Raw genomic sequence first — 14,855 nt, forward strand, 5'->3', positions numbered from 1 at the left:
GGAGCTGTTCAGAATATTAATGAACCCATATCCTAGAAGTCCTTGGCACTCCAGTAAGAAGGGGGTGTTAGGGGGCCCATATGTCTGCTTCTAGTTGGCAAAGGAAAGACCAAATCCCCAAGTCAAGAAAGAGCTTGTTAAGATACGTGAGGGAGGTCATAGACCTTTGAGGATATGATTAAAGAAAAGGAAAATCTTTGGATTTTTTTTCCCGGAAACACACACACACACACACACACACACACACACACACACAAACATATATTTCTGCATGACCAGGAGTAGGGGAACATAGACACTCCTAGAAACCCAGCCCAAGACCTCAAGTTACCCTAAATACTGATCACCCCTTTTAGTCTTTGTTTTTGCAGTCTGTCAGCCAATAATCAAGCATATGGAAGTGAAGTTATATCCAACAATTTGCTGGACAGGGTCTGGGTAGGGGTAGGCAATGGGAGTGTGAGACACAGTCCCTGTGTTTCAGGACTCAAACTCCAGTCTCAAAGGCAAGACAACCTCATGAGAAAAAATGTAGCTATAAAGATGTGGATTAAGAGCTAAGTTATGTAGGTGAGCTTGTAGTGTAGTGGATGGTCAGCGCAAAATGCAGCACTGAGGAGTGTGGACATCAGCAAAGCTTCTTGGAGGAACACAGCTGGGCTTTCCCATGGGGTGACAATATAATTTACCATCCAAGCCAGTACACTTAAGAGTGTACGCTTTCACTTAAGAGTGAAAGGTAACTGGGGAAATAGCTTCCTAGTAGAATCCTTCCTAGTACTTTGCATGCACAAGGACCTGGTTCCACCTCAGTCCAGCACTGGGGAAAGGGAGAGAGAGAGTGAGAGAGAAAGAATTATTAAGTATTCCAGAACAAAAGATGTAGACTGGAACTATCCCATGCAAACTGAAATGGACAGTCACATAAGCCTTAAAGAAAGAGTGAACTGAACAAGGAGGAACCTGGTTTTGAATGTCTCTGACACAGAAGAAAACTTGTGACACAGAGAAGACTCACAAGCAAAGGCTTGTGAGTGTCAACCTTGACCAGTTAAGAAGAGAAGAACTAGGTTCTAACCATGGCTCCACCCAGAACTGTCTGGGAGATCTTAGACCAATCACTAACATTCTCAGGCTAGGATCACCTCATCTGCTCTCCCACCACTGGCTTCTCACAAAGCTCAGAATTTTAAAAAATTTAATGTATATGCTTTGCTGAACCTCACAGCAACTGCATGAGAAAACTGGGGTGAAGATTTTTCTTCCTATTGTTCAGAAGGGAAAGTAGAAGCTCATTGGGGTCATGAGACTTATTCTGACTAGAACAAATAAATAACATGTGGTCTAGCAGGGTCCCAGATCAGAGATCTCATAACAAGCGAGCATCCAGGAAGAGGGCCAGAGGAGTATCTGCCTGAAGGCAGTGCAATCAGGAGATGGAAGACCGGGGTCCAGAGCTGCTCAGCTGTGTTCTCCAGTGCTATTTTTCTAGATCTAGTGGTGGTGGTGTAAAGGAGTTGATGTTGACAACCTACAAAGATTCTTTGCTGGCCAAACTATAGTCAGGTTCCTGAGCCTCCTTCTATCTCGTCCATGCACTTTCAAGTAAAATCCAGCTTTAGCAAAAACCCTGCTAATTCAGTTTAGCAAGAACTCCCCATAATCAAGTTCATCATCCTCCACCAACCCTCAGGTACTGTCTGATCAACTTGGTTTTTCATCAGCAAGAATCCTATTAGGTCAGTTTAGCCCAAATCCCTCCTTAACCCCTAAAGCTTCTCTCAGAATTTTCCATCCACTGACCCCTCACCCTATTCTTAGGCTACAAATTCCAACTTGCCTGTGCTTTATTTGGAGCTGAGCTCAATCTCTTCCCCAGTGAAAAATTATTGTGGTATAGGGACATTGCAGTGGTCCCTATGCCTATCATAATTGTCCAGGATAAAAGAGTGTTCCTTACTATGCTTTAACAACTATCATTGAGTAATTGTCTTAACAAGGCTCAAGTAGCAGAGACATTGACCTGCGCTCTACTGGTACCAGGCAGGAAGGAAAATGTATGCTGGGGCATCCTGCTGGCAACAGACTCTCAGCTGCCACCCAATTTCTTTTACAGGAAAGCTAAGATTAATCCTCCATCTTTCAAGGAGGGAGTTGACTGGTGGCAGGAAGGCACCAGGATTCTGGGGGCAGGAACCAAGGAGAAATGCCCAGGCTCCATCAGTCTGACCTCACTCACCCTAGGGCACGGAGGAGGATGAGTGCCTAGAGCTCAGAATGGGTAGACAAGGACAGCAGGTCCAGAAGGCAATGTTTCTAACAAGCTTCTTCTCTGGCTCTGAGCCCTGACTATCTTCATAAATGGTTTGGGGCTCAGCCATTCTTTTGACCTTTCCTTGCTCTGCTGTCATGGAATGGCACCTCTGGGATGTCTCCTTTCTCATTCTCTGATTCTGTGATTTACCTCAGTGATTTACCTCAGTAAGTCTGAATTTCCTCAAGTAGACAGAAAAGGGCCCTCAGTTACTCCAGGCTTCTAATGACTTCGTAGGAATCTTTGAGCCAAATGCCAGCAGCTCTCAATTATCTTATGTTTAAAATGGGCAAAATACCCTCTGCTCCTCTGCTTTGATGTTACTGTGAAGACACTGGGACATGGTATGGGAACTTCTGGTCACTGGAACTTTGCAAGTGTGATCCTTGACCTTATCAGAAACTGAAGAAGGCATATAAAAGTAACAGTGCCAAAATCCTTTCTGCTGAAAAGTTCTCTATTCTTCCTTCTTTGCGACAACTTATCAGACAGACCCACGACCTTAGTTTTAGATACTCTTATTTTCCATACCTCTTATCCATTCTGCACAGCACAGTTGCAGTCATCATCATCATCATATAAATAATACACACTTATGAATACTCATGTGGCAGACAGTGTGCAAGTGCTTTATTCTTTGAAAAGGAAACCAAGAAACCAGTTCAGTGACAAGTCCACAGCTGTCTTCAGGATGAACAGAGCATGCCAGAAATGCCCTGTAGGAGTGGGTAGTAGTAGAAGACAGCTGCCATAGACTACATGGCACATTTCTGTGTGGCCCACCAACTGCCTAGCAGAGTGGCACTATCCTTTGTGTGAGAGACCACTTGATAAATTAAGTGAAAATGCCAGAAAATATTAGAAGCTCTGAATTTTAGGCCTGCCCCTGCCACTTGTTCATATCATTTTGCCTCCCAGAATTTTGGGTTATCCCATGAAAATGAAGTTGATAATCTCTAAACAGCATACCTCATGGGATTCCCATGTGTATAGATGAAGCATTCTGTGTGAAAGTGCTCCAGTACTTGAGAAATGGTGGTAGTATTAGTATCACTGTTAGTAACAAAAATAACAACAGGTAACATTTTTTGAACACTCACCATGAGCCAAGTATTGATCATAAAATATCTCATTTAATCCTTAAACCAAACTTAAAGCATAATTCTAATTGGTCCCATTAAACAAGTGATGAAACTTGTTGTTTTTTGAGTCAGAGGAATTATGCAATTTGCCATACTAATGTGCCATAATGATGATAATTACTGTGATAGTTGAAACAGGGACCAAAAAATAGATGCCTGTTTGGATTTTTAATGACTCATTTTTTCTATTTGAGTAAATCAGTCTCCCATCCAGTCATCTACACATCTAAATAAGTCACTTAAACTGGTATCCACCAACATAGCAAACCCACCTTGAACCTGAAACAATGAAGAGCTGAATGTAGCCAAGAGATAACAGAGGTGAGAAGGTGAAGTTGCTGATGGGCTGGAATTGCTCCTTTTATTTTTTGTAGCAGGATCTGTACTTTGTTTTCTTTCTGAAAAGCAAGGACAGCCCAGCCTTGTCCAGAGCTGGTGATTTCTCCAGCTTTCGGCTGTAAAAATGAAGAGTTTGTTATATGATTTGCTCAGTGCTTTTGGCCTGTCATGGTCTCCCCTCTGAGACTTCAAACCAGAACGTGATGAGAGGGTCAGCCTCAAAACATTCCTCTCACTCTTTCTTTCCTTCTCTTTCTCTCTCTGACACATACACACACACACACACACACACACACACACACACACACTATTCTGATCTCTCCTAAAAGCAGAGGAACGGACCACTGTCTCAAAAAGATAGAACTCTGCAAGACTTCCTTTTAAGCTATTTGAAAGGATAAAAAAATAAACAGTTCTGGGTCACAGGGCAGAATTTGTACTGGTAACAGGTAGAGACTCATCTCACTGGCTATAGGCAAGAGGGACCTGAGGAAACAGAGTGAGTCACCACTAGAGAGTGTGGTTTCTTTTCCTGAGCTGATAATACACAGCTGAACTCATCTTTGATTTGAGGGTGAAGTCTACTGGTCACCTACAGAGAGCAGGCTCAGCCCTAAAGGTCTCAAATCCCCATGTTAACCGTTTGACCTTTAATACAGACTTGAAGATATAATTCCATGAAAGTTTGATCTGACTCATTCGAAGAGAAGAAATCCCATGCAGCATATTTCAAGACTTCAGTACAAATTATCTTTTAACCAACTGACACCTCTATAAAACCCTGAATACTCTGGTCTGAAGATAAGGAGTCCTTTGATACTCTCCAGTTTCCATGGGACATTTGTCCTAGCTATGTCATTTGAGGTAGGCAAGGCAGGAACTGGGAAACTGGAAGCTTAAAAAGGTGAATAACCCAAAGTTAATAGAATTTTAATGGAGAACCTGGAGTCAAATCCAGGTCTTTACATTTCCAGGTGTTTTATTCCCCAAACTCAAAAGGAATAAAGGAGCATTTTAAGGCATAATGCAAAGCATCAAAAAGCTGACTTCCAGTCTTGGCTCTGACCAGTTGGTGATGGCGTCTCAGCCCATTTTCTTTGCAGCCTCCTTCAGTTTCTTCATCCTCACAGGCTTATCTGAGGCGGGGTGGGACCCAGTGTGGGTATTGACTAGGGACAGCTCAGACTTCACATTAGCATGCACTCTGGCCCACTGTTAATACTGGCCTGAAGTGATGGGTGAAAATGGTATTCGGCAGAAGAGAAGTCTGTGCTCTATACTGATGCCTGTCATGGGCAAGCAGGTGGAAAGTTTCAGCATTTGGGCTTCTCCAAGACCTCAATCCAGGTAACATTCTTGGGTTCTGACTTTTTGTTCCAGCAGAGAGAGCAAACAAACAAACATGAAGTACAACTTATGAATGCATTGTTCACCATTTGGCTGTTCCCAGGTGCGGTTTGAGGGTCTGACAGGAAATGTGCAGTTCAATGAGAAAGGACGCCGGACCAACTACACCCTCCATGTGATTGAAATGAAGCATGATGGCATCCGAAAGGTAAGGAGCATCTCTCTGCTTCCATCACCCAGTGATCTGAGAGCCCACAGTTCCTGGACCAGACCTTTGAAAAGACTCAGGCAATGCAGAACCTAGAGGAGTCTTGGCCATTAGCTAACTGGGACTTTGAGGAAGTCATGTCTGTTCTGTGAGAATTTATTCACTCTTCTGCAAAGCAGTGATGACAGTCCCTTCTTTTTTTCTCTTTTTCTCTTTTGAAAATCGAAGGAATAGGAAAATACTTTGAAAATATAAAGTAAAAAATGTATACAAAGTACCACTGCTGTTTCTGAGGGATACTGAAGCAATAATTTCAGAGTGATGTTTACTGATGAAGTTAACCATCTTCTGCTAATCCACACTGAGTCACATCCGCTCCATTTTCCATACAGAAGTCAGGGTGAAAAAACATGTGTGTGTGTGCATATGATATACATGCATGTTAAAAACTTTAGATAATGTTTAAATCCTTGGGATAACATTCAGAATTCTACCAGACCCAATGTGATTTGGCCTCTGCCAATTTCTCTGACCTTGACCTTTGACACTTCCTTCCTTTCTACTCACCAGTCATTCTATCTTTCAGTTCGTTTTTGCCGTAGAGACTTCACACATGTTCTCTCCACCTGGGTCTCTCTCTCCCCCGAATCCCATCTTTTGCCTGGCCAATGCCTCCTGGGCCTCAGCACTCAGAGCGAATGTCATTCCTCGAGGAAGCTGTTCCTGGCCTCTTTGTTATAGCTCATGGCAGCCTCTACTTCTCTGTCCTTGTCCTTCATTACATGTCTACTTCCTCATGGTGGCATAGTGTAGTGACTAAGAGGCATTGTGCAATATGATGTGGAGCAGTAGAGGACCACAGATCAGTACTGGCTCTGGGATCCTGGAATGGAAGGAAGCCTAGTTTCACCACTCACTAATCTGGGATCCTGGACACATTATCCGGTTACCTTTGTGGCTTAGTTGTCTCGCCATGTAAATGAAGACCACTATGATAAGCTAACCACAAAGGATACTTAAAAGAATTAAATGACCTGTTGTGTGCTAAAACTCTAAGTGCTGGGTCTGGCCCATTGAAAGTTGGCACAATATCTCAAATGCAATGCCCTCTATGCCTGTACTATTAAATATTAGCCACATGTGGCTATTTAAATTTAATTTTTGCTTAACTAAAATTTAAAAGTCAGCAACTCTGTGGCACTTACCACCTTATGAGTTTTCTATAGCCATAAGTAGCCAGTGGCTCTCATATCAGACAACCCAGATGCAAAGCATTCCCATCACCAAAAAGATCCTACTAGATGGCTTTCTGTACACTGTATCCTCAATTCCCTGAAACCCTTCTGCTCTGCTCTGTTGTCTGGAGCTCACCTTCTACTTTCTAATATGTCTCAAGGCTATGTTCATTTCCTATTGTTGCTATAACAAATTGTAACAAATGGTAGCTTAAAACAACACACATATATCATTCTTGTAACTCTGGGGGTCATCTTGGGCTAAAGGTAAAGTGTTGGCAGGGCTATGTTCCTTTCTGGAAGCTCCAGAGGAGAATCAGTTTCTTTACCATTTTTGACTGCCCACATTCCTTGGTTACATCTTCCCTCTGAGCACAGCAAAGAATGGTTCTCTGCTTGTAAGGACTGACATAGTCAGATTGCCACTACCCAGCTAACCCAGGATCATCCCCCCATCTCTAGGTCTGCAATGTCCCTTTTGCCATGTGAGAGAACATGTTCCCAGCTTCTGTAGAGTAGGGCCATTGGCACACATTCCATCTTCTTTCTTAGACTGTGAGCAACTTGAGGTCTCGCAGAGCCCATTTCCAACCTCTTACAGGGAACACTTCAGTAAGCAGCTACCATGGTCACACTACCTGCCCTAATTTTAAGCAAGTACTAAGCAAAGGCACCCAAACCTTTGGCATGGTCTTAGATGTGAATATCTTTTTTTAATTTATTTTTTATTGTTGTAGTTCTGGGGATGGAAACTGGAGTCTCATGCATGCTGAGGCAAATGACTTAGCACTGAGCACCATTCCCAGCCCTGACATTGTACAAGGACACTCTCTGGGGACAAAAATCTATTGTGAATGATGCTCTTTCAGAAATAGCCCAAGTCTGAATTCAGTTTTGTTATCTCTGTTCTTCTAATTCCTGCTGCTAGAGAAGAGCTCTGCTGGTTACTTAGCTCTTATTATCTTCAGTTTCTACACCTATAAAATAGGAACAGATCATGCCTGATTAGCCCCTGATCTTTGTTCAGTGGTGTGGTCACTAGCATCTGTGAAAAATGTCAAAGAGATACATGCTGACATAGAGAAACACTGAGGTGGCTTATTCATCCCTTTTAAAGTGTTTGCTCCTTATTATGGCTGTGAAGTATTGGCCTTAGTGATATAGCTCCCTTCCCAGATGGACAAACTGAGGTAGAGAGAGTCCCAGTAGGCTATCTAAGGTGTCAGTGAGCTGTGACTAAAGGGAGACCTTATTTTGGGCCCTGGCTGATACTCCAGATCCTGCCACAGCTCTTGCCAAGACTGAGTGGATCAGAGTGACACAATCAGGACATTTCTGATGACTGAGGGATGAGGGGACCAGCTCAGACAATGTCACTGCCCCTGAAAAGGACATGTGGCCTCCTCCCCAGGCCATCAGATCCTGAGGAGAGCTGGAGATATTGTCCCCACCTTGCAGATGAAACATAAATGTTGCTGATCTTTTCTTGCTGGAGCAGGCAAGTGATTGCTCTTAGATAGAAAATTCCAGACCATAAATCTTGCCTGTCCCTCAGAGTCTTCAGAATGTCCTTCTGTCCTCAGGGGAAAAATAAATATTGCTAACTCCTACTGATACAAATTGGTATTTCTATACATTACATGAACAGCTGTGGCTTGTCACAAAGACATATGGATGTTGAATAGGGTTGGTGGCACTCTTGGGTAGTTGAGGCAGGAGGATCTCCAATCTCAAGTTCAAGGCCAGCCTGGGCTACATAGTGAGACCCTGTGTCAAAAAAAAGAGAAAAAAATAGCTACTTTGCCTCACAGGATGGCTGCTGCAGGATTAAGGAGTCAATGCCTGTAACCCCATTGTAGGAGGGTCAGAAAAGCAGCACCTGGCCAGCAGTGAACCTTCCGCCCATGTCAGCATTGAGTCTGAGTGAGTCAGGCTATGCAAGTCCATGGTATGGATAAATCAGCAAAGAGAATTCAGAGTAACCTTAAAATCCACAAGCAAACACTGCATTATGTTTTTTCCCATCACAAGGCCATTTTTATACTTACTTTCCAGTGACTAAATCCTTTCTTACAGTGGGAGTTTAAACATTCTTTGTTTACAGGGGATCTGACTTTTAGAAAATCAATTCCTCCATATCTGTGCCTTCAGGTATTTTACTCAATCAGCCTCCTAGCAAAGTAATTTCTCAGATTTTTCAGGGTGACCTAGTTGGGCTGGTTTCTGCAAACATTGCTGGGCCTTACCTAATGTATATAATGAAAGGAGTTGCTTCTTTCAGGTCCAGGGCCCTGGGAAAGTGAATATGACACCTGTATCCCAGCAGCTCACCTGCCAACATACCTTCTAGGTACCCGGATCCAATTTGACATCCCACAGAAATGCATATGCTTTGAGCATCCATCCATTATAGAGGCTTCAGGTGCCAGGACTGGCACTAGTTCTGCCGAAGCTAAATCCTAGGAAATCCCATTTACAGCTACCACTTTCACGATGGGGGACTGATTTAGGGTTCCCTCTTTAAATAAAGTACCTTGCCAAATTCAGGTAGAATCACAAACTCTCATAAAGGGCTATCTACAAGAGGATTGTAGAGAGTATTTTCTTACAAATTCTCTTATTAAGAGACCAGTATTATGATTTAACCATTTGCCCCTTGATCCCATAGCTATTTTTGGATCTGCCTGAAGATATCTACACATTTCAACTTGATCTGAGTCTCACAGCCCTGTCCCAGGTTTGTTATCCTCAGTTCTGACCCTGAGTATAGCTGGAATGGAAAGACTGGGTAGGAAAGAAGACCAAGGTGACCCAGAGTCCTTCCAGTATCACAAATCATCTTCTAACATCTCAAAGAATTATTGCTCCCCATCCCATATGCCCTCTGGAAGTTTTCCTTTAAGTCCCTGTTGTCCAATGTTGAATGTAACAATTCTATTACACCCTAAGATGCAGCTGCAATCTAATCACTCTCTCCATTTTCACCACCAACCCCAGGATCCATGCCACCTCCACTCCTCTCACCATAGCCTCCTCACCAGTCATCAGTCCTGCTGCCTATATATGTTCTTGCCTCTTTACAAGTCCACTTTTCCACTACAAGGTCTGGGAGATACTTTTCAAATATGCATAAAATTATTTTGTTCTTCTGCTTAAAACTTTTCACGGGCCTCCTGTCACTAGGAAAATACACCTGCTTTTGCTCAGCTTTCTCTGTCTCATTACTCTATATGTGCATGGGTATTCTTCTGTTCCTTGAGCATGTCAAGTTCGCTGTTTCCTCAGGCATTTGCACTTGCTATTCTCTATCATCATGTTTCCATACACTGTGTTTCTTCTTATTTTCTGATCTCAGCTCAAATGAAGCCTCTTGGAAAGGCTATCTCTGTCTACTCCATCTAAAGAAGCCCCCACCTACCCAGCACAGTTACATTATTCCATTTTACTTTTTCAGAGTGCTTACCCTTCCGATACATTTTTGTATCGGAAAAATTAGCTGATCTAAATTAAAACTAGAAAACTTCAACTTGCAGGCCAAATTCAACCCACCATCTGTTTTTGCACAGTTCAGTCACAAATGGTTTTATATAGTCCATTAGCTAATAAATGAGTTTTACATTTCAACAGACAGTTGAAATAAATGTTTAAAAGACTAGTGTGACATTTGTAGATTATACAAAATCAAATTTGTGTCCATAAATAAAGTTTTTTGGAACACATTCATTCTCATTTGCTTATTATATTATCTGTGGCTGCTTTTATATTACAATGGCAGAGATGAGTGGCTGCAGCAGAGGTTATAGGCTCCACAAAACTTAAAATACATTTTGTCTGGCCCTTTAAGATAAGACCTGCCAACTCGAGGTCTAGATATGCATTGTCTTTCTCTCTTCTTTACCTCTTTTCCACTTCTCCCAGTCCATTTTCTACTACTATAACAGCATACCATGTTCCGAGTAACTTGTGAAGAAAGAAATTTATTTCTTACAGTTCTGGAGACTGAGAAGTCCAATATCAAGGTTCTAGCATCTGGTGAGGGCCTTCTCGCTGCATTATAACACAGCCAGACATCAGAGCTTATTTCCTTAACAAAGCCACTACTATAGTAAGTAACCCAGTCCCTCAATAATACCATCAGTTCACTGATGAGGATGGAGCCAATAGCAAGAGTGGTGTCCTCATGAGCTTATCACCTCTTAAAGGCCCCGTCTCCCAATGCCTTCACAGTGGCAAAAAAATTTCAACATGGGCCTTGGAGGGGACATTCAAACCATAGCACATTAAGTATCAGTTCTCTAAACACAGAGACTATATTTGCTTTATTTTTTATATCCTCAGTGCCTAGAATATACTGACACAGAGAAAACCCAAGCAAATAAATGATTCTTTATTAAGTGGATGGGCAATATTTTGAATATTGCTAGGCAGTCAGGGAGCTTACTACTCTGGCCCATATTTCTATAATTCTGCAAACAAAAAAGGGGGGAAAGGGTAGCAAATTGAATGGAATAACACCTAAAGCAGAATTCCAATAAAGTTACACATAAACTTATTAACTTCAAATCCTTTAAGTGTAGTAGTTTAGGTAACTGTAGGTGCTGTAAGAGAATAAACTCTGAAATCACAACTGTTTAATGTGATAGAAATTTATTTCTCATTTACTCAGTGACTAGTTTTTGACCTGGGGACTCTGACTAAGATTCAGGTTTATGGAGGCTCCATTGTCTACTTCTGCGGTCAACATTTAGCAATCAGATGCGAAAGAAAGAAAGTGGAAATGTGGTGGAGATTTTGGGGCAGAAGAGATACACAGACTTTCTTTGCATTCCATTGACCCAGTCATGTGGCCAACTAGATGCAAAGTATGCTGGGAAAATTAGTTTCTGGCTAGGTAGCTACTTCTCACTAACATTTCTGCACTATGGAAGGCATACAAGAACACTTGGTGGTCAGTTAGTTGTCTTGGCCACAGTAGGCAACTTACTTTTTAAAAAATTGATTATAATGGATCTCATTTTGGGAGGTCAGGGGATGTATCTTCAAAGGCAACCTGGAGACATCATATGTATAAATTCAACTTGATGACTGTACAAGGTAGATCAATTGGATTTGCAGTTCTATGATCATCTCCTTTTTAAACTTCATCCACTTAAAAAAAAAAATCCCTGTCATCTAGACTCATTTCCTACATTCAAAGAATCTTTAGAGGTAAATGGAAAATAGAAGATCAAAAATCATAACTGTCCCCAGGAGAAGACTTCTCTCTGTCAGAATTGTTTAAATCCTCTCCTGTACAGTGGGCCCCATCTTTACCAAACTCCTAACTCTGATTTACTTTCAGATAGAATCAAAGTCCCTGCATATCCTCAGTAGAAAATCAAAGTACTGTATAATAATCCAACCCATTTCCCAAAGAAAGAGAAATGTGTTCTCATCTCCAAAGTGCAACATATCTTCAAACATTTTCACCAGCTTTCTTTCCAACAAAACTGTAGAACCAGATTTTCCAATCTACTAGCTCACATGAGGTATAAGCATGAGTTTTGGCATCAGAGAGACTCTACTGACCCTGGCAATATTATGTATTATTTTCCCATATGAGTGTTAGGAATAAAACAAGCTTGTTTATAATATGTGACTATTTTAGTAGCATTAAAAATGAAGGTAGCTATAAATCAGCCAACCTATATTCCATATAGATCCCAATTTAACATTGGTGCTATGATACTGACTTCAAAGGATCTCTGACCTTAACAATTAGAGCTTTTTCCTAAGCTATATAAATCAGATCAACACAGATTCATCTTGCTGCTTTTTTCTTTTGTCAAAATAATTTGAGATTTTAGAGCAGGGTTTTGTGACTTTTGAACCACACCCTGGGACATTCTGTATGAAAAGAAGAGTTAGATTGTCAAATAGTTTGGAAATGCTCTAGATTATATACTTCTTTTGGAGATTACTAATGTTCAATAGCAAACTGAAATGTGTTATAATATAAAAACCTGTTAACCTTCAACTAGGCATCACTAATGAGTATCAGACTTTATTCTGACATTACTTACAACTTAATATGAACTCCACACTATGATCATTATTTTACATGTATTAACTCATTTAGTCTTCAAAGCAGCCCTGGGACGCAGGTACTGTTGTACATCATTCTACAGATCTAGAACAGAGGCTCGTAAAGGTCAAGTAACTTGCTCAAAGTCATAGCAATTAGGAAAGCCCAGCTTTTAAACCACATCTGTTTGAAGACAGACTAATCTCTCAGCCATTGAGCTCCCTCCTTTTTAAAACAATAACTCGTGTGTGTGTGTGTGTGTGTGTGTGTGTGTGTGTGTGTGTGTGCATTTGGCAAGACTGGGGTTGGAACTCAGGACTTTGCACTCAAGTACTCTACCACTTGAGCCACACTTCAGTCCTTTTGATTTTTAGTTTGTTTTTCAGAATAGGGCCATTTGCCAGGGCTGGCATCAAACCTTGATCTTCCTACTTCTACCTCCCAAGTAGCTGGGAATATAAGCACATACCACTACACCTGGCCTAAATAATACCTCTTAATACACTGGATTTTAGAGTAATTAATTGAAAGTCAAAGAAAACAACTTCTTCTTTATTGGTGTTTGTATAGTTTCTGTAGGAATAAATAAATCTGTGGATTAATTGTGAAGAGGGAAGAAAAAAGAAAGAGAGGAAGGAGGGGAGGGAAAAGAAGAAAAGAGAAAAAGGAACAAAAACACTTTAGTATCATCTGGTATAGAAAATAATCACATATGGCAGACAATCTCTCAAATTTATATTGATTTTATTAAGTAATCTTGCATTTGAGGTTCATGAGAGCTGGGTTTTAGTCTCTGCCACTAAGCTGCTAAATAACCTATAATGATGTTAGATCATCAACTCCTCCAATCCTACATTTTCCCATCTGTAAAACTGAATATATTCCCAATCCTGTCTGTTCTATTTGCATAGTGTAAGGATCATAAGAGTAAAATGTGAAAATAACTTGAAGATTTAAAATATATATACAAAATACCCTACCTCACATCATGATATACCACTGTGGTTTTAAATGTTCACTGTTCAGCCAGTGGACTCCTTGTAAAAAGCTATTCTGGAGGGAAATTCCAATGTATAAAATCAACTAAGAGCAATGCTTGCTGTTGGAGCTGAAATGAGGAGTGCAGAGCTTCCTCCTCTTTTCTGAACACCTCCCTGCCTCTCATGAAAGTAGTGCAGGGTCCCCAAGATTCCCTGGAGCACTGCTTCAGCAAAGTGAGGGGAGTGAGACTGCACTGAGGCCACTGAGCCTCTGTTGCCCACATGAAAGGAAGGGTTGAATGAAATGATTCTCTGGGCTCTACAGTACTGGAAATCCAAGTTTCTGGTGCTTATGTCATTAGCGAGAAATGCCTCCTTCTATGAACTCACAGCCTCCTGCCCAGCCTTGTGCTCATGCCTGCCCTGAGGGTGATCCACAGGGTGTCCTGAGAGACACTCCTCAAGCCTCTGAGCTGCCTCAGCATCTGACTACATGTGGGCACTGACTACACGTGGGCCATGGCTGTTGGCTCATCTGTCCTCATGAAAGGATGTGCCAGGCTGAGACAGGAGCCCTAGGATGAGTGCATTTCCATGTTGTCCATGATGCTGCAGCACCATGGAGAAATGGGGACAGATGTGAAAGTGGCTAGAGCAGAGTCCAATGGGAATGTACACAAGACCCTCGGGGATTGGCTGGCAGTGCCCTGAAGTAAAGTCAATGGCCCTGCTATCAAACTTTCTGGCTCAGATCCTGACTCCATGGTCCTCCTGTGGCCTTGGGAAAGTCACTTTACTTCTCCACATCACAGTTTCTTCACATTTATAGTGGGAATGACAATTAACACACCTCATAGGAATTCAAAGGGATGAAATGAATTAAAACAAAAAGCACTGAGATGAACACCTGAAACACAAGATGCATACAATAAACAACTAATATGGTTCCCAGCCCAGGGCAGGGCCATCTCAGCAAGAACAGCAGAATGGTAAACAGCAGTGACTGGAGCCAGGTGGCCAGTTCTTCAGGCCAAGCTCAGGTGCTTTCCAGCTGCACCACCTTGGGCAAGTCAGCACCTTTCCTAAGCCAGACAGTATGGCTCAAAGACTGGAAAACTTAGTCATGGTATAGTGAAAACATGAGTGCTAGCAATTGTTACTATTGTTAATGACTGCGAGAGTGCTGGGAGAACTGCTGGTATCCAACCCAAGGATTGGGAAAGACA

At 41.8% G+C, this 14,855-nt stretch overlaps 1 protein-coding gene across 8 annotated transcripts in view; it reads left to right on the forward strand.

Annotated features, from left to right (window-relative positions):
* The window catches only part of Gria1 (glutamate ionotropic receptor AMPA type subunit 1), a 348,064-nt gene that overhangs the window by 229,342 nt on the left and 103,867 nt on the right, over nt 1–14,855 (forward strand). For all 8 annotated transcript variants that reach the window (XR_012442449.1, XM_074057054.1, XM_074057051.1 and 5 more), the window contains one exon: nt 5,246–5,350. Coding sequence is in view for 7 of the 8 variants with exons in the window: in XM_074057054.1 (XP_073913155.1) it covers nt 5,246–5,350 (105 nt within the window). In the remaining variant the exon portion in view is untranslated. The remainder of the gene's footprint in view (nt 1–5,245; nt 5,351–14,855) is intronic.

Source organism: Castor canadensis, chromosome 16 (assembly GCF_047511655.1).
Source record: "Castor canadensis chromosome 16, mCasCan1.hap1v2, whole genome shotgun sequence".
NCBI lineage: Eukaryota > Metazoa > Chordata > Mammalia > Rodentia > Castoridae > Castor > Castor canadensis.